A 23,221-nucleotide genomic window follows, 5' to 3' on the forward strand; every position below is an offset into this window, starting at 1 on the left:
TTCCAAATGAGCCCAACACAGAGTTTTACTGAGCAGAGAGGGAGGAAGCAGCGTGCAATTTGAGCCTTGCAGGTGGGCATCCTTCTGTGCCAGAAGTTCTTTGTCCTCTTAATAGTGAAGGGAGTGACGTGTGGAATCAAACTCTGGAACCCACGTAAGGTTACAAAGCAGGTACGCTCATTACGGCGCCGGGTGCGGGGGGGGATATCTCCTCCTAACTCGCACACAGAGAAAAGCACTGGTTACATACTTACAGACATAACATCCACATATTCATTACGTTCCACAAAAATGGGCTGGAATTCTGAGAAACTATTAACGTATTGTCCCACCCTCTTGAGCACGCGTCCTAAAAATGTGGTGGGGGTCTCTGGCGGTCAGTGGATGAAGGCTCGTAGTCTACCTCGCTGTGAACTTCCGACCTTTTAAGGGGGGGTAGCCCGAACCAGCTCCTACTGGCGTTGTGTTGAGCTGAGACATCTGTTTCACCGTCCCATCTTCAACAACAGGAGCCTATTCTACTTTCTCATCGTTGTTTGGCAGCGAGTTTCCATGGACTCTGCATTCTCTTCCTTGAGCTTACGTGTCTGCAAGCATCTTGTCCTTCAGCGTGAATCCACTCCAGTTCTTTCCACAATATGGAAAGGCTGTTCTCATGATTCAGGAGACAGCTAGGGCTGGGGAATGGATGCATGGCACCTTAACTCTGACCAGCAAGGAAATCAGGAGAACGGAATGCAGACACTGCCAACTTCTACCGGCTCAAATCTGCTTCAAGACTCATTGCAAAGTCTCAGCTAGAAAAAGGATCACCTCAGTGTATCCAAGAAAAAGAGCAGCGCTTTTTGGGTTGGTTGGTTGGTTGTTTTATTGTGGGTGGTGTTTGTTTGTTTGTTTGTTTAATATACCACAAGACTATGCAGTTACACTGTCAGTCACCTCAGAGTGTTCCCAAAGGAGCTCATCCACGTCCTGCACACACTCCACCTGAACATCAAGTGGAGCAGGGGGTAGTCCTGCAGATGGAGTAACGCAGGAATTTTGACAGGATGTTGCTGCATGATGGAATCTCTGCATCCACTTATTCATCAAGTATCCAGCAGGAGAGCACAGAGCTCCGGAGGCATCGTTGTATCCAGTTCATCATCTGAAACCTCCGCAACCAAACTGGATGGGACCAGTCCTCTTGTGCCATCTGTCAGCTCTCCCTGAAACCAGCCATTCTCATCCACAGCTCCAAAGACGTTAAGGTGTTGTCCAGCGGTCAGAGGAAGCTCGCTTTCTGGCTCCTCATTAGGACCCTCAACAGGATTGTAGCTGTGCCGAGCTAAGAATCTTTGAAATGTTGCTGATGCTTGTCCCAGAGAATGCAGGGTGAAGGACAAAAGCTCTGCTGCTGGTTCTCCGCTCTCACTTTCAGGGCCGTCCCCTGACAGAAAGCAGCACTCAGGACTGTTCCCGTGGACCTCTTTCACGGCTTTGAGTTCAAGCTCCAAGTCTTCCAGATGACTTTGAAGACCTTTGGCCTCTTGGATGGCAGAATGGAATGCACTGGGACGATGGCTGAGATTCTTCTTTGATGGGGCAAGAGTCTCTTCGGCTGCCTCTCCCAGCTCCGTTCTGCCCTCGTCTCCAGTTGGAACTCTCTCCTAGTTGGTATCAGGATGAGCCTGCTCTGCTGCTCTCTCTTCTCTCTTGCACACTCTGTGAGAATGAGTTTCAGAAAGCACTACTCACTGACAGGAAATAAGGGGAAACTTGAAAGACTTGGCAACGTAAGTCCTGGCCGTGTACTGCCAGCAACTGATCTGGCCGCCCAGGATCCTGGCACCACAAATGCTTCGTTGCCAAATGCAGCAATGAAGTGTTCTGGGGAAAAGCCAACTCACACGTATTTTTGGCACATCCATATCACAGCACCACAGGCCAGCACCAGCGCAGACAGCAGCACAGCTGAGAACAGTACCATCGCTGCAATGTGGCGCCTTCGCGCAGATCTGCCAACAGCAGCCTTTGTGCTCGTCCCGGCATTCATCCCTGGGAGAAACGAGACAACGTCCCACGTTACCTTCACCTGCGCTACAGATAACCTCTCAGTGTGCTTCATGGACCCAGGAGATTTTCATCAGTGGGTGCCTCTGCCTCTGGCGCCCAGGCACCAGAGGACAAGAAGGACTGCTTCCACCTCTCGTTGGGTAGGGAGAGGCCGCACAGGCACTGCCCGTGTCTTCCTCTGGGCCGAGGGCTGGGGCTGTGCCCTGGGGTCTGGGCTTTGTCTGTGGGAAGCACTGCAGAGCAGAATCCCTCGCACTTTCCCCAGCGCACGCGTCCCGCGCTCTCCCGCAGGACACCCCCCCCCGGCTGAAGGTCGGGCTCCAGCCAGCACAGGGCACAGCCGGAGCCAGCCCAGGGGAGAAACACTCCTGCAGGCTCCTCCCACACAGGACCCCGCTCATCGCCCTCGGGTGGCTTTGCTCCAAAAGGGCAAAACTCACCACTCTCTGGGAACTGGGAGTGGTGGGAGCTGAGCAGCGTCACAGAGGCCTGCACGTACCTTCTCCGGCACACTGCTGGAACAACTCTCCACACCCCACTGAGGTCAGCCGTGTTCAGAGAGCCATCCCTGGCTTCTTTTACACGTGCCCTGTGCTCACACGCTCAGGTTCGGCTGCTGACCTGGCGTGCAAGAGCAGGCAGCAAGAGCCTGCAGGCACACAGTGGCTCTGGTGAGTGACACTGGATGACCACGGGACAGAAATTACCTGGCATGACAGTTGCTGGCGCTGCCTGCGTTCCTTTGCCCGAGACTGGCAGTGTGGGATGGCTGCCTTCCTGCAGTGCATCCTGCTCACTTTGTTGGTCAGTTCCTTTAGAAAGAAAGCAGGGCAGTAGGATTGGATGTGATGTGCTCTCATCGGGAACTGAGCTACTCCAGTCCCGCGCTCAGGCAAAGCCTGCTGGTCCCAGCCCCACAGATCCACTGCGACCCCCTCCGTTGCCCAAGGGCATTTGGGCCCTCCCAGGAATTGGAGGGTGCCAACCCTCTCACGCCTCTCGAGGAATCAGCTCCTATGCAAGGCCCTCACACCCTGTGCTGTGAGCGTCACCAACCATCACGTTCCACCCATCACAGGCCAGGCATCTGCAGGCTGAAATTCAAGCTCAGACAGAAGTGCCTTCAGAATCAGCATCCCACCTTGTTTCCAGCATTAGCAAAGGCATCCCTGCTCGGGATGCTCCTCCTGCCTTGAACTCGCTCTAGCTGCACAGAGGGCTTTGTATGAGCAGAAGCACAGCACTCGCCAGTTGCTGCCATCTGGCTGCCAAAGCACCTCTGACAAGTAATGGTCGTGCTGGGGGAGCAGCTGCCCCCGGGCCTTGGCTGGATGCAGAAGTGGCAGCAGACCATCTCTGGTGCTTGACAGTGCCTGCAAGGCGCTACATGGAACACCACCGCAGCACGGCTCTGAGCGATCCCTTCCTGCTGTGCAGGCTACAGCTTGTCCACACACGTACATCAGACCTCAGCTCCCCAGGTCTCACAGTGAACAGACTCAAGTATACCCACCACGCGCTGCCTTCTCCATTTCCTTCACCAGTTCCTTGAGGAGACGGGATGAGCCCTGGGAGTATTCTCCTCTTTTGGGTTCATCCTTTCCTTTTTCCGGACCTTAACAGAATGCATGAAGTTAAATATCACGTGCATGAGGTTTTGAAGACCAGCAGTGAGTCAGTGAGACAAACTACTCACCGCTGGGATTCCAGCTGGGCTCCAGCGCAGGAGGAAACACATGACCGGGCAAAGCCCTCCCTGGGGGCACTCCTGCAACCAAAGACCCACGAAAAGTTTCAGTCATACGCTACAGCATCACTGAATAGCGGAGCATACGGGGGATCGTGCCATGAAATGGCACTGAAATGGGCTGTGAAAGCTCTCCAAGGAATTACAAAGCCAGGACATACCCATGCGATCTGCCGGAGTTTCAGTCCCAGAGCTCAGAGCGGAACCTGGATCACCTCCTCCAGTCACATCTGCAAACAATCGCAGGACAGAGCAACTCCCATTAAACATCCTTCCAGTCAGAATGACACAGGATGCAATTAAAGCTGGGCATTCCTTCACGACACCATTCTCTCCCTTCCACACAGGAGCACCTCGGAAACAGTTCCTGGGTGCCTGCAGGGGCACCACCATCATACAGAACTAACCCCGTGTGGAACTACCCAGAGGAGCGCCCGCCTGGAGCTCACCCCAGCTCTAAACTCAACTGCATGGACTGGATTAAACCTAGGCTTTGGTGAGCCGCTGCCTGGAGACACAGCTGTAATCAAGGACAGCGGAGAAACGTTCCCATTGCACGTGCCCATCTCTCTCTCCCTTACTGAGCTGCGGTGATGGAAGGGGCTCAGGTAATGACATGGGGGGAAAGTTCCAAAGCTGCAGAGAGGCCAGGTGACCTGCTGGCTGGTATTCCACAGCTTTCCAAATACTTTCTCCAGGCCGTGGGAGACAATTCTCAGGGACCTCATGGAAGAACATTCGGCCCCCTGGAATTTTCTTACTGGGAGACCTCGCAGATACAGAGACAAAGCCAACGCAACGCTGACAGCACGGAGCACCCAAGAAACAACGACCATCCATGCTTCTCGGGGAGAAGAACCCGCTGGCCGGTGAAAAGCGCAACCCTTGCTGAACTAGCCCAGCCACAAAGGAACAAATATCGAGGACGTGAAGCCCGGCTACTTACCTCCAGCATCCCCTTCAGGCTCAGAGGCAGGATTCTGTTCTGCTGATTCACCAGCAGGGCCTGCAGGCACAAGTGTAATCAGACACAGGTGAGGAGAGCTTCCAGCACACGTGGGGGCCTCCTTTTCCCTGAGTGGGGAAAGGTGGGCCAGGGAATGCCACGGCCCAAATACGAAGGTCTGGGCTCTCTCAGCTGAAGAGGGGCAGCGGTAACCTTCCCACTGAAATGTGGCAGCTCTCCGAGTAAAGAAATACTCATGGCTCATCTGTGCAAGCCCTTCAAGGCACAAACAGGCTTGGAAGACCTTGAGAGGGTCTTAAGCAAAATTGCACGCAAGTAAACTATGGGAGCATGAATGTTTCTGCCTCCAAGGAAACAGACACTCACAACTTACCTCTGGGTTGTCCCAGAGGCACAGGCACAAAATCCGGATCCAAACGATCATCCGGAAAGGGAGCACCAAGTTCATCTCCTAGAATCAAGAACACATGAAAGAAGGTCCCATTGGATGGTGTGATCTCCTTCTCCCTCAGTAACTGGATGTTGCTGGGCCGTGGAACGGGATGGGAGAAGGACTCAGGCCACGATTCCCAAAGTTGCAGAGTGGCCAGGATGACCTGTAGGCTGGCACCTGGCAGCGTACACAATACTCTCTCCAGGCCATGTGCCACATCCCTCACGGACCGCATGGAAGAAGATGCAGCTCCTGGGGGCTTTCTTACTGGGAGGCCTCCAATGCACAGGAAGGTCACACTGAAGCACTGGAGGAAAGCACGCCTGTCTCTTCCTCTGGGCTGTGGGCCGGGGCTCTGTGTTGGAAACTGGGATTCATCTACGGGGAGTACCATGAGCCTAGAGCAGAAATGCTCACGCTTCTCCCAGCACACATCTGCCAAGCTCTCCCCAGGACATCTCCCACGACGAAGGCTGTGCTCCAGCCAGCAAGCAGCAGAGCCATGGCCCGGCATGGCTGGAGCCAGCCCTGAGGAGCAGCGCTGCCACGGGCTCTTGCCCGGCTCCTGCGGTGCTGCCCATCGCCCCCTGCCCAACACCACCCCCCATGGAAGGCCAGCCCCAGGGAAGTGTGGCACAGGGCCGTGGGGACACAGCCTGACTTCTTGCCCCCACTGCTGCTCAGTCCGTGTCCCATCTCTGCCCACCCACCTGCTCCCGGTGCTCGCCACGGAGCAGCACAGGTCTCCCGGAAACACATGGCCATCAGTAGGAGGAAGAGGACAAAGCGGGCAGGGGCCATGGCTCCCCACACTCGCACCATGCTTCCAACACCACCGCTGCAGCCACAGTGAGCGTCGCACAGAGCAAAGCCTGCGGCACAGGACAGCGTCGCAGCCAGGCCTTGTGAGCTCACGGCACAGCACCGCACAGCCATTGGACGGGGCATTGTGACCTCACGGCTCCAAGATTCCGGGTGGCGGCTCCCCGCGGGCTGCTGCTCTTGTGATGTGCTGCACCAGGGCTGCGTGGGGCCCGTGCTTACGTCATAGAAACGCAGAATCATAGAGCGGCTTGGGGTGGAAGGGACAGCAAAGAGCTTAGAACCCCAACCCCACTGCCGTGGGCAGGGATGCCACCCACGGGGTCATGCTGCCCAGAGCCCCACCCAGCCTGGCCGTGAACACCTCCAGGGATGGAGCATCCACAGCTTCACTTGGCAAACATTTCTAGGGCTTCAACAGCCCCAGGAGGGAATTATTTCCAGCTCGGTGCACCCATGACACCTCAGGCCATTGGGGAAGAGATGCAATATGAAAATGGGGTCTGGATCAAGGACGCTATTGCACAGGTTATCCATGCGTGTCAAACGTGCTGCAATTAAGCAAGCCAAGCGGATAAAGCCTCTCCAGTATGGAGGATGATGGCTGAAATACAAACACGGGGAAGCTGACCTTCTCACAGACCTGCCAAGTCAAGTGTCACGTGCTTACGTTTTTGTTGATAGATCTGCAGTTTCATCTGTTTTCCTTCAGTTTTCCAGCACCTTGGCTAAGGACATCCCCTTTCCTGCACCAAGTATATTTCCCACACGTAGCTTGCTTCCAAGCCTGCATTTAGTAGCGGAAATTGAAGGCTTGCTGGTTGGCACCTCCCATCACCAAAGTCCCCCAAAGTGAACTCACTGCTGCTGGCAACTGGACGCTTGGTGCCGAGAGGACCGTCACCTATGGGGTCCCACCTGGGTCTCCAGAAGCTGTTGCACTTTTGGAAGCAGAGCATCCAAATACATTGCCTATATACATCCAATACAGTGTCCATACAACACTGCCATTGAATCAGAGCCTGCCACTTTCCCTATGACCAGGCAAAGTGCGTGAAGGCAAGCTGAACTGCTGAACCAGGCACCACATGGGGCTTATGTATTTGTGTCAAAAGACAGCATACATTTTCTCACTCATCTTGTCTGGCTACCTGGTGACAATAAGCCCTGCTTAGTGCTTATTTCAAAAGGGCAGCAGGTCCTCGCTGGCCACGTGCAGGGGTTTCTCAGACACATATGCCAGCGAGGTGTGGGCACAGCCGGTAGAACAGCTCCTGGTGGTAAGTTTTGGGCACAGAGCACTGCAGCGCCCGGAACAAAGCCAGCAGCAGGCAGATGAGAGTGAGGCAGATGTGGGGAAGAAGGGGGTGGAGAATGGGGCAGGTCAAACATGCCCCTACCCCATAGTGGCACGCACACACGCCGTACAGAGGGGACAATCAGGATCAGCTGCACAGCCATGGTCACGCAGGGCAGCGGGAGACCAGGAGAGGGGCACAGCAGGAACGCAGCAGCACAGACTGGGCCTGGGCCCGCTGCTCCAGGGACACCCGTCCCTACAGAGAAGCTTCCCAGGCAGTCTCGGTGCTGACTGACCCTCTGGCATTCAGCGGGCCAAATGGAAGCAAAAATAACAAGAAGAATCAGACTTAGTTTTCAATAAGAAAGATTCTAAAATGGGACTTCACTTCTTAAGTTCTTTACTACGAATAAAAGCGCAAGTCTACCCTAAATATAGCACTATTAAAATGTGTATACTTTTTTTTCTTTTTTTTTTTTTCCAAAAAAAATAAACCTACAACTGCTGATACCTTTTCTCGCATGTCAGGTGGGGCTGGGGCTGCAGCAGCCCTGCCTCTTCCCAGTCATGCCTGCATTGGAAGGGTCCTGGAAAATCTCACAGAATCATAGAATGGCCTGGGTTGAAAAGGACCACAATGACCATCGAGTTTCAACCCCCCGGCTATGTGCCAACCACCAGAGGATCGCCAACCACCAGAGCAGGCTGCCCAGAGCCACTTCCAGCCTGGCCTTGAATGCCTCCAGCGACGGGACATCCACAACCTCCTTGGGCAACCTGTTCCAGTGCGTCACCACCCTCTGGGTGAAAAACTTCCTCCTAATATCTAACCTAAACCACCCCTGTCTCAGTTTAAGACCATCCCTCCTTGTCCTACCACTATCCACCCTCAAAAACAGTCGTTCCCCTTCCAGTTTATACGCTCCCTTCAAGTACTGGAAGGCCACAATGAGGTCCCCCTGGAGCCTTCTCTTCGCCAAGCTAAACAAGCCCAGTTCCCTCAACCTTTCCTCATAGGAGAGGTGCTCCTGCCCTCTGATCATCTTAGTGGCCCTCCTCTGGACCCGCTCCAACAGCTCCACACCCTTCCTCTACTGGGAGCCTGTAGAGCAAATAAGGATACGGATATAAGAAACTATCGCCTTTGAAAAGGAATAATCAGAGATGAACAGGAAGCTTACCCGTGTCCTAGGCTCGCCAAAAGGGCTCCAAGAGGAGTGATCTTCAGAGAGCGATCCTTCCTCCGTGGCAGTCAGCCCTTAAATGGGGTTTAGGAGAGGTGAAGCCTGGCTCCACCCCTTCCGGTCACACAGGTGGAGTTGCAGTTCAACAGGTCTCATACAGGGCCCCAGGCCTGGGTGCAGTACTCCAGATGGGGCCTCACAAGAGCTGAGTAGAGGGGGACAACCACCTCCCTCTCCCTGCTGGCCACCTCTTTCTTAACGCAGCCCAGAACACACTTGGCCTTCCGGGCTGCCAGCACACACTGCTGGCTCACGTCCAGCTTCTAAAATCACACAACGCTGGAATGGTTTGTGTTGCATGGCTCCCTGAAGATCACAGAACCACTGGATTTTTGTACGTTGGAGGTGTCCTTGAAGATCACAGAACAATAGGATGGCTTGTGTTGAAAATGTCCCTGAAGATCACAGCACAGTAGACTATCCTTGGTACACTATCATTGGTAGAGGGCCTCGAGGATTTGGCAGTACCTGAGAGGCATCCCAACCCAGAGGAGATGCTGGTCATAACCTCCACCACCTCTCTGGGCAACCCGTCCCAGGGCTCCCCCACCCTTACCGTAAAGAAGGTCTTCCACATGTTTGCATGGAACTTCCTGTGCTCAAGTTCTAGGCCACTGCTCATTGTCCTCCGCTACGCACCACCGAGAAGAGCCTGGCCTCATCCATTTTCCTCCCACTTCCCTTCAGATATTGATTAACACTCGCTTTGAATCTCTAGTTATAGGGTCTGAGACGATGGAGATCTGACGGCTACTTTTCCATACCAGCCCCCTCGCATGGCAAAATCTTCTGGTTCTTTCTACCAGTTGTGCAAACCCCAGAACTTGCTGGACTCACGGATTCCACGCTACCCCACCTGAGCCGTGATTCGTGTTCACGCGTCCCAGGCTGTCAGACGACGACTGACCCCAGGATTGTTCCTGGGCAGTGGGGCGCAAAGCAGGAGTCAGATACAACTAGGGCATCCCCTAATGTTCCAATTCATTGCCCCTTGCTACCCAGAGGCAAGCAGGGGCAAGGGAAGAGGAGGAGTACCTCCACGTACCGGTCCTCCGCCTTTTGTCTCAGGAGAAGTGGTGCACCGAGAGGCCTGAGAGAAGGGGGAGAGAAGGTGTGGCAGTTGCACCGCCACAGTTGACACAGGCACTCCAGGCTTTAGGTAACAACTGTCCAGGAAGTCAGAACACCAAACCTTCCTTCCAAATGAGCCCAACACAGAGTTTTACTGAGCAGAGAGGGAGGAAGCAGCGTGCAATTTGAGCCTTGCAGGTGGGCATCCTTCTGTGCCAGAAGTTCTTTGTCCTCTTAATAGTGAAGGGAGTGACGTGTGGAATCAAACTCTGGAACCCACGTAAGGTTACAAAGCAGGTACGCTCATTACGGCGCCGGGTGCGGGGGAGGATATCTCCTCCTAACTCGCACACAGAGAAAAGCACTGGTTACATGCTTACAGACATAACATCCACATATTCATTACGTTCCACAAAAATGGGCTGGAATTCTGAGAAACTATTAACGTATTGTCCCACCCTCTTGAGCACGCGTCCTAAAAATGTGGTGGGGGTCTCTGGCGGTCAGTGGATGAAGGCTCGTAGTCTACCTCGCTGTGAACTTCCGACCTTTTAAGGGGGGGTAGCCCGAACCAGCTCCTACTGGCGTTGTGTTGAGCTGAGACATCTGTTTCACCGTCCCATCTTCAACAACAGGAGCCTATTCTACTTTCTCATCGTTGTTTGGCAGTGAGTTTCCGTGGACTCTGCATTCTCCTCTTGAGCTTACGTGTCTGCAAGCATCTTGTCCTTCAGCGTGAATCCACTCCAGTTCTTTCCACAATATGGAAAGGCTGTTCTCATGATTCAGGAGACAGCTAGGGCTGGGGAATGGATGCATGGCACCTTAACTCTGACCAGCAAGGAAATCAGGAGAACGGAATGCAGACACTGCCAACTTCTACCGGCTCAAATCTGCTTCAAGACTCATTGCAAAGTCTCAGCTAGAAAAAGGATCACCTCAGTGTATCCAAGAAAAAGAGCAGCGCTTTTTGGGTTGGTTGGTTGGTTGTTTTATTGTGGGTGGTGTTTGTTTGTTTGTTTGTTTAATATACCACAAGACTATGCAGTTACACTGTCAGTCACCTCAGAGTGTTCCCAAAGGAGCTCATCCACGTCCTGCACACACTCCACCTGAACATCAAGTGGAGCAGGGGGTAGTCCTGCAGATGGAGTAACGCAGGAATTTTGACAGGATGTTGCTGCATGATGGAATCTCTGCATCCACTTATTCATCAAGTATCCAGCAGGAGAGCACAGAGCTCCGGAGGCATCGTTGTATCCAGTTCATCATCTGAAACCTCCGCAACCAAACTGGATGGGACCAGTCCTCTTGTGCCATCTGTCAGCTCTCCCTGAAACCAGACATTCTCATCCACAGCTCCAAAGACGTTAAGGTGTTGTCCAGCGGTCAGAGGAAGCTCGCTTTCTGGCTCCTCATTAGGACCCTCAACAGGATTGTAGCTGTGCCGAGCTAAGAATCTTTGAAATGTTGCTGATGCTTGTCCCAGAGAATGCAGGGTGAAGGACAAAAGCTCTGCTGCTGGTTCTCCGCTCTCACTTTCAGGGCCGTCCCCTGACAGAAAGCAGCACTCAGGACTGTTCCCGTGGACCTCTTTCACGGCTTTGAGTTCAAGCTCCAAGTCTTCCAGATGACTTTGAAGACCTTTGGCCTCTTGGATGGCAGAATGGAATGCACTGGGACGATGGCTGAGATTCTTCTTTGATGGGGCAAGAGTCTCTTCGGCTGCCTCTCCCAGCTCCGTTCTGCCCTCGTCTCCAGTTGGAACTCTCTCCTAGTTGGTATCAGGATGAGCCTGCTCTGCTGCTCTCTCTTCTCTCTTGCACACTCTGTGAGAATGAGTTTCAGAAAGCACTACTCACTGACAGGAAATAAGGGGAAACTTGAAAGACTTGGCAACGTAAGTCCTGGCCGTGTACTGCCAGCAACTGATCTGGCCGCCCAGGATCCTGGCACCACAAATGCTTCGTTGCCAAATGCAGCAATGAAGTGTTCTGGGGAAAAGCCAACTCACACGTATTTTTGGCACATCCATATCACAGCACCACAGGCCAGCACCAGCGCAGACAGCAGCACAGCTGAGAACAGTACCATCGCTGCAATGTGGCGCCTTCGCGCAGATCTGCCAACAGCAGCCTTTGTGCTCGTCCCGGCATTCATCCCTGGGAGAAACGAGACAACGTCCCACGTTACCTTCACCTGCGCTACAGATAACCTCTCAGTGTGCTTCATGGACCCAGGAGATTTTCATCAGTGGGTGCCTCTGCCTCTGGCGCCCAGGCACCAGAGGACAAGAAGGACTGCTTCCACCTCTCGTTGGGTAGGGAGAGGCCGCACAGGCACTGCCCGTGTCTTCCTCTGGGCCGAGGGCTGGGGCTGTGCCCTGGGGTCTGGGCTTTGTCTGTGGGAAGCACTGCAGAGCAGAATCCCTCGCACTTTCCCCAGCGCACGCGTCCCGCGCTCTCCCGCAGGACACCCCCCCCCGGCTGAAGGTCGGGCTCCAGCCAGCACAGGGCACAGCCGGAGCCAGCCCAGGGGAGAAACACTCCTGCAGGCTCCTCCCACACAGGACCCCGCTCATCGCCCTCGGGTGGCTTTGCTCCAAAAGGGCAAAACTCACCACTCTCTGGGAACTGGGAGTGGTGGGAGCTGAGCAGCGTCACAGAGGCCTGCACGTACCTTCTCCGGCACACTGCTGGAACAACTCTCCACACTCCACTGAGGTCAGCCGTGTTCAGAGAGCCATCCCTGGCTTCTTTTACACGTGCCCTGTGCTCACACGCTCAGGTTCGGCTGCTGACCTGGCGTGCAAGAGCAGGCAGCAAGAGCCTGCAGGCACACAGTGGCTCTGGTGAGTGACACTGGATGACCACGGGACAGAAATTACCTGGCATGACAGTTGTTGGCGCTGCCTGCGTTCCTTTGCCCGAGACTGGCAGTGTGGGATGGCTGCCTTCCTGCAGTGCATCCTGCTCACTTTGTTGGTCAGTTCCTTTAGAAAGAAAGCAGGGCAGTAGGATTGGATGTGATGTGCTCTCATCGGGAACTGAGCTACTCCAGTCCCGCGCTCAGGCAAAGCCTGCTGGTCCCAGCCCCACAGATCCACTGCGACCCCCTCCGTTGCCCAAGGGCATTTGGGCCCTCCCAGGAATTGGAGGGTGCCAACCCTCTCACGCCTCTCGAGGAATCAGCTCCTATGCAAGGCCCTCACACCCTGTGCTGTGAGCGTCACCAACCATCACGTTCCACCCATCACAGGCCAGGCATCTGCAGGCTGAAATTCAAGCTCAGACAGAAGCGCCTTCACAATCAGCATCCCACCTTGTTTCCAGCATTAGCAAAGGCATCCCTGCTCGGGATGCTCCTCCTGCCTTGAACTCGCTCTAGCTGCACAGAGGGCTTTGTATGAGCAGAAGCACAGCACTCGCCAGTTGCTGCCATCTGGCTGCCAAAGCACCTCTGACAAGTAATGGTCGTGCTGGGGGAGCAGCTGCCCCCGGGCCTTGGCTGGATGCAGAAGTGGCAGCAGACCATCTCTGGTGCTTGACAGTGCCTGCAAGGCGCTACATGGAACACCACCGCAGCACGGCTCTGAGCGATCCCTTCCTGCTGTGCAGGCTACAGCTTGTCCACACACGTACATCAGACCTCAGCTCCCCAGGTCTCACAGTGAACAGACTCAAGTATACCCACCACGCGCTGCCTTCTCCATTTCCTTCACCAGTTCCTTGAGGAGACGGGATGAGCCCTGGGAGTATTCTCCTCTTTTGGGTTCATCCTTTCCTTTTTCCGGACCTTAACAGAATGCATGAAGTTAAATATCACCTGCATGAGGTTTTGAAGACCAGCAGTGAGTCAGTGAGACAAACTACTCACCGCTGGGATTCCAGCTGGGCTCCAGCGCAGGAGGAAACACATGACCGGGCAAAGCCCTCCCTGGGGGCACTCCTGCAACCAAAGACCCACGAAAAGTTTCAGTCATACGCTACAGCATCACTGAATAGCAGAGCATACGGGGGATCGTGCCATGAAATGGCACTGAAATGGGCAGTGAAAGCTCTCCAAGGAATTACAAAGCCAGGACATACCCATGCGATCTGCCGGAGTTTCAGTCCCAGAGCTCAGAGCGGAACCTGGATCACCTCCTCCAGTCACATCTGCAAACAAACGCAGGACAGAGCAACTCCCATTAAACATCCTTCCAGTCAGAATGACACAGGATGCAATTAAAGCTGGGCATTCCTTCACGACACCATTCTCTCCCTTCCACACAGGAGCACCTCGGAAACAGTTCCTGGGTGCCTGCAGGGGCACCACCATCATACAGAACTAACCCCGTGTGGAACTGCCCAGAGGAGCGCCCGCCTGGAGCTCACCCCAGCTCTAAACTCAACTGCATGGACTGGATTAAACCTAGGCTTTGGTGAGCCGCTGCCTGGAGACACAGCTGTAATCAAGGACAGCGGAGAAACGTTCCCATTGCACGTGCCCATCTCTCTCTCCCTTACTGAGCTGCGGTGATGGAAGGGGCTCAGGTAATGACATGGGGGGAAAGTTCCAAAGCTGCAGAGAGGCCAGGTGACCTGCTGGCTGGTATTCCACAGCTTTCCAAATACTTTCTCCAGGCCGTGGGAGACAATTCTCAGGGACCTCATGGAAGAACATTCGGCCCCCTGGAATTTTCTTACTGGGAGACCTCGCAGATACAGAGACAAAGCCAACGCAACGCTGACAGCACAGAGCACCCAAGAAACAACGACCATCCATGCTTCTCGGGGAGAAGAACCCGCTGGCCGGTGAAAAGCGCAACCCTTGCTGAACTAGCCCAGCCACAAAGGAACAAATATCGAGGACATGAAGCCCGGCTACTTACCTCCAGCATCCCCTTCAGGCTCAGAGGCAGGATTCTGTTCTGCTGATTCACCAGCAGGGCCTGCAGGCACAAGTGTAATCAGACACAGGTGAGGAGAGCTTCCAGCACATGTGGGGGCCTCCTTTTCCCTGAGTGGGGAAAGGTGGGCCAGGGAATGCCACGGCCCAAATACGAAGGTCTGGGCTCTCTCAGCTGAAGAGGGGCAGCGGTAACCTTCCCACTGAAATGTGGCAGCTCTCCGAGTAAAGAAATACTCATGGCTCATCTGTGCAAGCCCTTCAAGGCACAAACAGGCTTGGAAGACCTTGAGAGGGTCTTAAGCAAAATTGCACGCAAGTAAACTATGGGAGCATGAATGTTTCTGCCTCCAAGGAAACAGACACTCACAACTTACCTCTGGGTTGTCCCAGAGGCACAGGCACAAAATCCGGATCCAAACGATCATCCGGAAAGGGAGCACCAAGTTCATCTCCTAGAATCAAGAACACATGAAAGAAGGTCCCATTGGATGGTGTGATCTCCTTCTCCCTCAGTAACTGGATGTTGCTGGGCCGTGGAACGGGATGGGAGAAGGACTCAGGTCACGATTCCCAAAGTTGCAGAGTGGCCAGGATGACCTGTAGGCTGGCACCTGGCAGCGTACACAATACTCTCTCCAGGCCATGTGCCACATCCCTCACAGACCGCATGGAAGAAGATGCAGCTCCTGGGGGCTTTCTTACTGGGAGGCCTCCAATGCACAGGAAGGTCACACTGAAGCACTGGAGGAAAGCACGCCTGTCTCTTCCTCTGGGCTGTGGGCCGGGGCTCTGTGTTGGAAACTGGGATTCATCTATGGGGAGTACCATGAGCCTGGAGCAGAAATGCTCACGCTTCTCCCAGCACACATCTGCCAAGCTCTCCCCAGGACATCTCCCACGACGAAGGCTGTGCTCCAGCCAGCAAGCAGCAGAGCCATGGCCCGGCATGGCTGGAGCCAGCCCTGAGGAGCAGCGCTGCCACGGGCTCTTGCCCGGCTCCTGCGGTGCTGCCCATCGCCCCCTGCCCAACACCACCCCCCATGGAAGGCCAGCCCCAGGGAAGTGTGGCACAGGGCCGTGGGGACACAGCCTGACTTCTTGCCCCCACTGCTGCTCAGTCCGTGTCCCATCTCTGCCCACCCACCTGCTCCCGGTGCTCGCCACGGAGCAGCACAGGTCTCCCGGAAACACATGGCCATCAGTAGGAGGAAGAGGACAAAGCGGGCAGGGGCCATGGCTCCCCACACTCGCACCATGCTTCCAACACCACCGCTGCAGCCACAGTGAGCGTCGCACAGAGCAAAGCCTGCGGCACAGGACAGCGTCGCAGCCAGGCCTTGTGAGCTCACGGCACAGCACCGCACAGCCATTGGACGGGGCATTGTGACCTCACGGCTCCGAGATTCCGGGTGGTGGCTCCCCGCGGGCTGCTGCTCTTGTGATGTGCTGCACCAGGGCTGCGTGGGGCCCGTGCTTACGTCATAGAAACGCAGAATCATAGAGCGGCTTGGGGTGGAAGGGACAGCAAAGAGCTTAGAACCCCAACCCCACTGCCGTGGGCAGGGATGCCACCCACGGGGTCATGCTGCCCAGAGCCCCACCCAGCCTGGCCGTGAACACCTCCAGGGATGGAGCATCCACAGCTTCACTTGGCAAACATTTCTAGGGCTTCAACAGCCCCAGGAGGGAATTATTTCCAGCTCGGTGCACCCATGACACCTCAGGCCATTGGGGAAGAGATGCAATATGGAAATGGGGTCTGGATCAAGGACGCTATTGCACAGGTTATCCATGCGTGTCAAACGTGCTGCAATTAAGCAAGCCAAGCGGATAAAGCCTCTCCAGTATGGAGGATGATGGCTGAAATACAAACACGGGGAAGCTGACCTTCTCACAGACCTGCCAAGTCAAGTGTCACGTGCTTACGTTTTTGTTGATAGATCTGCAGTTTCATCTGTTTTCCTTCAGTTTTCCAGCACCTTGGCTAAGGACATCCCCTTTCCTGCACCAAGTATATTTCCCACACGTAGCTTGCTTCCAAGCCTGCATTTAGTAGCGGAAATTGAAGGCTTGCTGGTTGGCACCTCCCATCACCAAAGTCCCCCAAAGTGAACTCACTGCTGCTGGCAACTGGACGCTTGGTGCCGAGAGGACCGTCACCTATGGGGTCCCACCTGGGTCTCCAGAAGCTGTTGCACTTTTGGAAGCAGAGCATCCAAATACATTGCCTATATACATCCAATACAGTGTCCATACAACACTGCCATTGAATCAGAGCCTGCCACTTTCCCTATGACCAGGCAAAGTGCGTGAAGGCAAGCTGAACTGCTGAACCAGGCACCACATGGGGCTTATGTATTTGTGTCAAAAGACAGCATACATTTTCTCACTCATCTTGTCTGGCTACCTGGTGACAATAAGCCCTGCTTAGTGCTTATTTCAAAAGGGCAGCAGGTCCTCGCTGGCCACGTGCAGGGGTTTCTCAGACACATATGCCAGCGAGGTGTGGGCACAGCCGGTAGAACAGCTCCTGGTGGTAAGTTTTGGGCACAGAGCACTGCAGCGCCCGGAACAAAGCCAGCAGCAGGCAGATGAGAGTGAGGCAGATGTGGGGAAGAAGGGGGTGGAGAATGGGGCAGGTCAAACATGCCCCTACCCCATAGTGGCACGCACACACGCCGTACAGAGGGGACAATCAGGATCAGCTGCACAGCCATGGTCACGCAGGGCAGCGGGAGACCAGGAGAGGGGCACAGCAGGAACGCAGCAGCACAGACTGGGCCTGGGCCCGCTGCTCCAGGGACACCCGTCCCTACAGAGAAGCTTCCCAGGCAGTCTCGGTGCTGACTGACCCTCTGGCATTCAGCGGGCCAAATGGAAGCAAAAATAACAAGAAGAATCAGACTTAGTTTTCAATAAGAAAGATTCTAAAATGGGACTTCACTTCTTAAGTTCTTTACTACGAATAAAAGCGCAAGTCTACCCTAAATATAGCACTATTAAAATGTGTATACTTTTTTTTCTTTTTTTTTTTTTTCCAAAAAAAATAAACCTACAACTGCTGATACCTTTTCTCGCATGTCAGGTGGGGCTGGGGCTGCAGCAGCCCTGCCTCTTCCCAGTCATGCCTGCATTGGAAGGGTCCTGGAAAATCTCACAGAATCATAGAATGGCCTGGGTTGAAAAGGACCACAATGACCATCGAGTTTCAACCCCCCGGCTATGTGCCAACCACCAGAGGATCGCCAACCACCAGAGCAGGCTGCCCAGAGCCACTTCCAGCCTGGCCTTGAATGCCTCCAGCGACGGGACATCCACAACCTCCTTGGGCAACCTGTTCCAGTGCGTCACCACCCTCTGGGTGAAAAACTTCCTCCTAATATCTAACCTAAACCACCCCTGTCTCAGTTTAAGACCATCCCTCCTTGTCCTACCACTATCCACCCTCAAAAACAGTCGTTCCCCTTCCAGTTTATACGCTCCCTTCAAGTACTGGAAGGCCACAATGAGGTCCCCCTGGAGCCTTCTCTTCGCCAAGCTAAACAAGCCCAGTTCCCTCAACCTTTCCTCATAGGAGAGGTGCTCCTGCCCTCTGATCATCTTAGTGGCCCTCCTCTGGACCCGCTCCAACAGCTCCACACCCTTCCTCTACTGGGAGCCTGTAGAGCAAATAAGGATACGGATATAAGAAACTATCGCCTTTGAAAAGGAATAATCAGAGATGAACAGGAAGCTTACCCGTGTCCTAGGCTCGCCAAAAGGGCTCCAAGAGGAGTGATCTTCAGAGAGCGATCCTTCCTCCGTGGCAGTCAGCCCTTAAATGGGGTTTAGGAGAGGTGAAGCCTGGCTCCACCCCTTCCGGTCACACAGGTGGAGTTGCAGTTCAACAGGTCTCATACAGGGCCCCAGGCCTGGGTGCAGTACTCCAGATGGGGCCTCACAAGAGCTGAGTAGAGGGGGACAACCACCTCCCTCTCCCTGCTGGCCACCTCTTTCTTAACGCAGCCCAGAACACACTTGGCCTTCCGGGCTGCCAGCACACACTGCTGGCTCACGTCCAGCTTCTAAAATCACACAACGCTGGAATGGTTTGTGTTGCATGGCTCCCTGAAGATCACAGAACCACTGGATTTTTGTACGTTGGAGGTGTCCTTGAAGATCACAGAACAATAGGATGGCTTGTGTTGAAAATGTCCCTGAAGATCACAGCACAGTAGACTATCCTTGGTACACTATCATTGGTAGAGGGCCTCGAGGATTTGGCAGTACCTGAGAGGCATCCCAACCCAGAGGAGATGCTGGTCATAACCTCCACCACCTCTCTGGGCAACCCGTCCCAGGGCTCCCCCACCCTTACCGTAAAGAAGGTCTTCCACATGTTTGCATGGAACTTCCTGTGCTCAAGTTCTAGGCCACTGCTCATTGTCCTCCGCTACGCACCACCGAGAAGAGCCTGGCCTCATCCATTTTCCTCCCACTTCCCTTCAGATATTGATTAACACTCGCTTTGAATCTCTAGTTATAGGGTCTGAGACGATGGAGATCTGACGGCTACTTTTCCATACCAGCCCCCTCGCATGGCAAAATCTTCTGGTTCTTTCTACCAGTTGTGCAAACCCCAGAACTTGCTGGACTCACGGATTCCACGCTACCCCACCTGAGCCGTGATTCGTGTTCACGCGTCCCAGGCTGTCAGACGACGACTGACCCCAGGATTGTTCCTGGGCAGTGGGGCGCAAAGCAGGAGTCAGATACAACTAGGGCATCCCCTAATGTTCCAATTCATTGCCCCTTGCTACCCAGAGGCAAGCAGGGGCAAGGGAAGAGGAGGAGTACCTCCACGTACCGGTCCTCCGCCTTTTGTCTCAGGAGAAGTGGTGCACCGAGAGGCCTGAGAGAAGGGGGAGAGAAGGTGTGGCAGTTGCACCGCCACAGTTGACACAGGCACTCCAGGCTTTAGGTAACAACTGTCCAGGAAGTCAGAACACCAAACCTTCCTTCCAAATGAGCCCAACACAGAGTTTTACTGAGCAGAGAGGGAGGAAGCAGCGTGCAATTTGAGCCTTGCAGGTGGGCATCCTTCTGTGCCAGAAGTTCTTTGTCCTCTTAATAGTGAAGGGAGTGACGTGTGGAATCAAACTCTGGAACCCACGTAAGGTTACAAAGCAGGTACGCTCATTACGGCGCCGGGTGCGGGGGAGGATATCTCCTCCTAACTCGCACACAGAGAAAAGCACTGGTTACATGCTTACAGACATAACATCCACATATTCATTACGTTCCACAAAAATGGGCTGGAATTCTGAGAAACTATTAACGTATTGTCCCACCCTCTTGAGCACGCGTCCTAAAAATGTGGTGGGGGTCTCTGGCGGTCAGTGGATGAAGGCTCGTAGTCTACCTCGCTGTGAACTTCCGACCTTTTAAGGGGGGGTAGCCCGAACCAGCTCCTACTGGCGTTGTGTTGAGCTGAGACATCTGTTTCACCGTCCCATCTTCAACAACAGGAGCCTATTCTACTTTCTCATCGTTGTTTGGCAGTGAGTTTCCGTGGACTCTGCATTCTCCTCTTGAGCTTACGTGTCTGCAAGCATCTTGTCCTTCAGCGTGAATCCACTCCAGTTCTTTCCACAATATGGAAAGGCTGTTCTCATGATTCAGGAGACAGCTAGGGCTGGGGAATGGATGCATGGCACCTTAACTCTGACCAGCAAGGAAATCAGGAGAACGGAATGCAGACACTGCCAACTTCTACCGGCTCAAATCTGCTTCAAGACTCATTGCAAAGTCTCAGCTAGAAAAAGGATCACCTCAGTGTATCCAAGAAAAAGAGCAGCGCTTTTTGGGTTGGTTGGTTGGTTGTTTTATTGTGGGTGGTGTTTGTTTGTTTGTTTGTTTAATATACCACAAGACTATGCAGTTACACTGTCAGTCACCTCAGAGTGTTCCCAAAGAAGCTCATCCACGTCCTGCACACACTCCACCTGAACATCAAGTGGAGCGGGGGGTAGTCCTGCAGATGGAGTAACGCAGGAATTTTGACAGGATGTTGCTGCATGATGGAATCTCTGCATCCACTTATTCATCAAGTATCCAGCAGGAGAGCACAGAGCTCCGGAGGCATCGTTGTATCCAGTTCATCATCTGAAACCTCCGCAACCAAACTGGATGGGACCAGTCCTCTTGTGCCATCTGTCAGCTCTCCCTGAAACCAGACATTCTCATCCACAGCTCCAAAGACGTTAAGGTGTTGTCCAGCGGTCAGAGGAAGCTCGCTTTCTGGCTCCTCATTAGGACCCTCAACAGGATTGTAGCTGTGCCGAGCTAAGAATCTTTGAAATGTTGCTGATGCTTGTCCCAGAGAATGCAGGGTGAAGGACAAAAGCTCTGCTGCTGGTTCTCCGCTCTCACTTTCAGGGCCGTCCCCTGACAGAAAGCAGCACTCAGGACTGTTCCCGTGGACCTCTTTCACGGCTTTGAGTTCAAGCTCCAAGTCTTCCAGATGACTTTGAAGACCTTTGGCCTCTTGGATGGCAGAATGGAATGCACTGGGACGATGGCTGAGATTCTTCTTTGATGGGGCAAGAGTCTCTTCGGCTGCCTCTCCCAGCTCCGTTCTGCCCTCGTCTCCAGTTGGAACTCTCTCCTAGTTGGTATCAGGATGAGCCTGCTCTGCTGCTCTCTCTTCTCTCTTGCACACTCTGTGAGAATGAGTTTCAGAAAGCACTACTCACTGACAGGAAATAAGGGGAAACTTGAAAGACTTGGCAACGTAAGTCCTGGCCGTGTACTGCCAGCAACTGATCTGGCCGCCCAGGATCCTGGCACCACAAATGCTTCGTTGCCAAATGCAGCAATGAAGTGTTCTGGGGAAAAGCCAACTCACACGTATTTTTGGCACATCCATATCACAGCACCACAGGCCAGCACCAGCGCAGACAGCAGCACAGCTGAGAACAGTACCATCGCTGCAATGTGGCGCCTTCGCGCAGATCTGCCAACAGCAGCCTTTGTGCTCGTCCCGGCATTCATCCCTGGGAGAAACGAGACAACGTCCCACGTTACCTTCACCTGCGCTACAGATAACCTCTCAGTGTGCTTCATGGACCCAGGAGATTTTCATCAGTGGGTGCCTCTGCCTCTGGCGCCCAGGCACCAGAGGACAAGAAGGACTGCTTCCACCTCTCGTTGGGTAGGGAGAGGCCGCACAGGCACTGCCCGTGTCTTCCTCTGGGCCGAGGGCTGGGGCTGTGCCCTGGGGTCTGGGCTTTGTCTGTGGGAAGCACTGCAGAGCAGAATCCCTCGCACTTTCCCCAGCGCACGCGTCCCGCGCTCTCCCGCAGGACACCCCCCCCCGGCTGAAGGTCGGGCTCCAGCCAGCACAGGGCACAGCCGGAGCCAGCCCAGGGGAGAAACACTCCTGCAGGCTCCTCCCACACAGGACCCCGCTCATCGCCCTCGGGTGGCTTTGCTCCAAAAGGGCAAAACTCACCACTCTCTGGGAACTGGGAGTGGTGGGAGCTGAGCAGCGTCACAGAGGCCTGCACGTACCTTCTCCGGCACACTGCTGGAACAACTCTCCACACCCCACTGAGGTCAGCCGTGTTCAGAGAGCCATCCCTGGCTTCTTTTACACGTGCCCTGTGCTCACACGCTCAGGTTCGGCTGCTGACCTGGCGTGCAAGAGCAGGCAGCAAGAGCCTGCAGGCACACAGTGGCTCTGGTGAGTGACACTGGATGACCACGGGACAGAAATTACCTGGCATGACAGTTGCTGGCGCTGCCTGCGTTCCTTTGCCCAAGACTGGCAGTGTGGGATGGCTGCCTTCCTGCAGTGCATCCTGCTCACTTTGTTGGTCAGTTCCTTTAGAAAGAAAGCAGGGCAGTAGGATTGGATGTGATGTGCTCTCATCGGGAACTGAGCTACTCCAGTCCCGCGCTCAGGCAAAGCCTGCTGGTCCCAGCCCCACAGATCCACTGCGACCCCCTCCGTTGCCCAAGGGCATTTGGGCCCTCCCAGGAATTGGAGGGTGCCAACCCTCTCACGCCTCTCGAGGAATCAGCTCCTATGCAAGGCCCTCACACCCTGTGCTGTGAGCGTCACCAACCATCACGTTCCACCCATCACAGGCCAGGCATCTGCAGGCTGAAATTCAAGCTCAGACAGAAGCGCCTTCAGAATCAGCATCCCACCTTGTTTCCAGCATTAGCAAAGGCATCCCTGCTCGGGATGCTCCTCCTGCCTTGAACTCGCTCTAGCTGCACAGAGGGCTTTGTATGAGCAGAAGCACAGCACTCGCCAGTTGCTGCCATCTGGCTGCCAAAGCACCTCTGACAAGTAATGGTCGTGCTGGGGGAGCAGCTGCCCCCGGGCCTTGGCTGGATGCAGAAGTGGCAGCAGACCATCTCTGGTGCTTGACAGTGCCTGCAAGGCGCTACATGGAACACCACCGCAGCACGGCTCTGAGCGATCCCTTCCTGCTGTGCAGGCTACAGCTTGTCCACACACGTACATCAGACCTCAGCTCCCCAGGTCTCACAGTGAACAGACTCAAGTATACCCACCACGCGCTGCCTTCTCCATTTCCTTCACCAGTTCCTTGAGGAGACGGGATGAGCCCTGGGAGTATTCTCCTCTTTTGGGTTCATCCTTTCCTTTTTCCGGACCTTAACAGAATGCATGAAGTTA

General features: G+C 54.4%; 3 protein-coding genes across 8 annotated transcripts in view; all 3 read right to left on the bottom strand.

The window, feature by feature from the left end:
• LOC121107491 (collagen alpha-1(I) chain-like) lies at positions 1–10,601 on the bottom strand. 2 transcript variants are annotated; one of them, XM_040651940.2, is made up of 10 exons: positions 8,506–10,601; positions 6,695–6,811; positions 5,143–5,220; positions 4,749–4,808; positions 3,964–4,032; positions 3,752–3,823; positions 3,569–3,670; positions 2,763–2,867; positions 1,890–2,037; positions 1–1,704 (listed from the first exon to the last, which is right to left on the bottom strand). In XM_040651940.2, the coding sequence occupies exons 2-10, from the start codon at positions 6,720–6,722 to the stop codon at positions 1,650–1,652; spliced, it is 717 nt and encodes a 238-aa protein (XP_040507874.1). In that variant the 5' UTR covers positions 6,723–6,811; positions 8,506–10,601; the 3' UTR covers positions 1–1,649. The 2 variants fall into 2 exon arrangements, with proteins under 2 accessions (XP_040507874.1, XP_040507873.1); XM_040651939.1 differs by lacking the exons at positions 6,695–6,811; positions 8,506–10,601 and adding an exon at positions 5,913–6,137.
• LOC121107490 lies at positions 9,766–20,366 on the bottom strand. Of its 2 annotated transcripts, XM_040651938.2 has the most exons (10): positions 18,271–20,366; positions 16,459–16,575; positions 14,907–14,984; positions 14,513–14,572; positions 13,728–13,796; positions 13,516–13,587; positions 13,333–13,434; positions 12,527–12,631; positions 11,654–11,801; positions 9,766–11,468 (listed from the first exon to the last, which is right to left on the bottom strand). In XM_040651938.2, the coding sequence occupies exons 2-10, from the start codon at positions 16,484–16,486 to the stop codon at positions 11,414–11,416; spliced, it is 717 nt and encodes a 238-aa protein (XP_040507872.1). In that variant the 5' UTR covers positions 16,487–16,575; positions 18,271–20,366; the 3' UTR covers positions 9,766–11,413. The 2 variants fall into 2 exon arrangements, with proteins under 2 accessions (XP_040507872.1, XP_040507871.1); XM_040651937.2 differs by lacking the exons at positions 16,459–16,575; positions 18,271–20,366 and adding an exon at positions 15,677–16,111.
• The window catches only part of LOC121107492 (collagen alpha-1(I) chain-like), a 13,294-nt gene continuing 9,603 nt past the window's right edge, over positions 19,531–23,221 (bottom strand). For all 4 annotated transcript variants that reach the window (XM_040651943.2, XM_040651941.2, XM_040651945.2 and 1 more), the window contains 4 exons: positions 23,098–23,199; positions 22,292–22,396; positions 21,419–21,566; positions 19,531–21,233 (listed from right to left, as the gene is read on the bottom strand). In XM_040651943.2, the coding sequence (XP_040507877.1) occupies positions 21,179–21,233; positions 21,419–21,566; positions 22,292–22,396; positions 23,098–23,199 (410 nt within the window). In that variant the 3' untranslated portion in view covers positions 19,531–21,178. The remainder of the gene's footprint in view (positions 21,234–21,418; positions 21,567–22,291; positions 22,397–23,097; positions 23,200–23,221) is intronic.

The sequence above is a fragment of the Gallus gallus genome, chromosome 23, assembly GCF_016699485.2.
Source record: "Gallus gallus isolate bGalGal1 chromosome 23, bGalGal1.mat.broiler.GRCg7b, whole genome shotgun sequence".
Classification (NCBI taxonomy): Eukaryota; Metazoa; Chordata; class Aves; order Galliformes; family Phasianidae; genus Gallus; species Gallus gallus.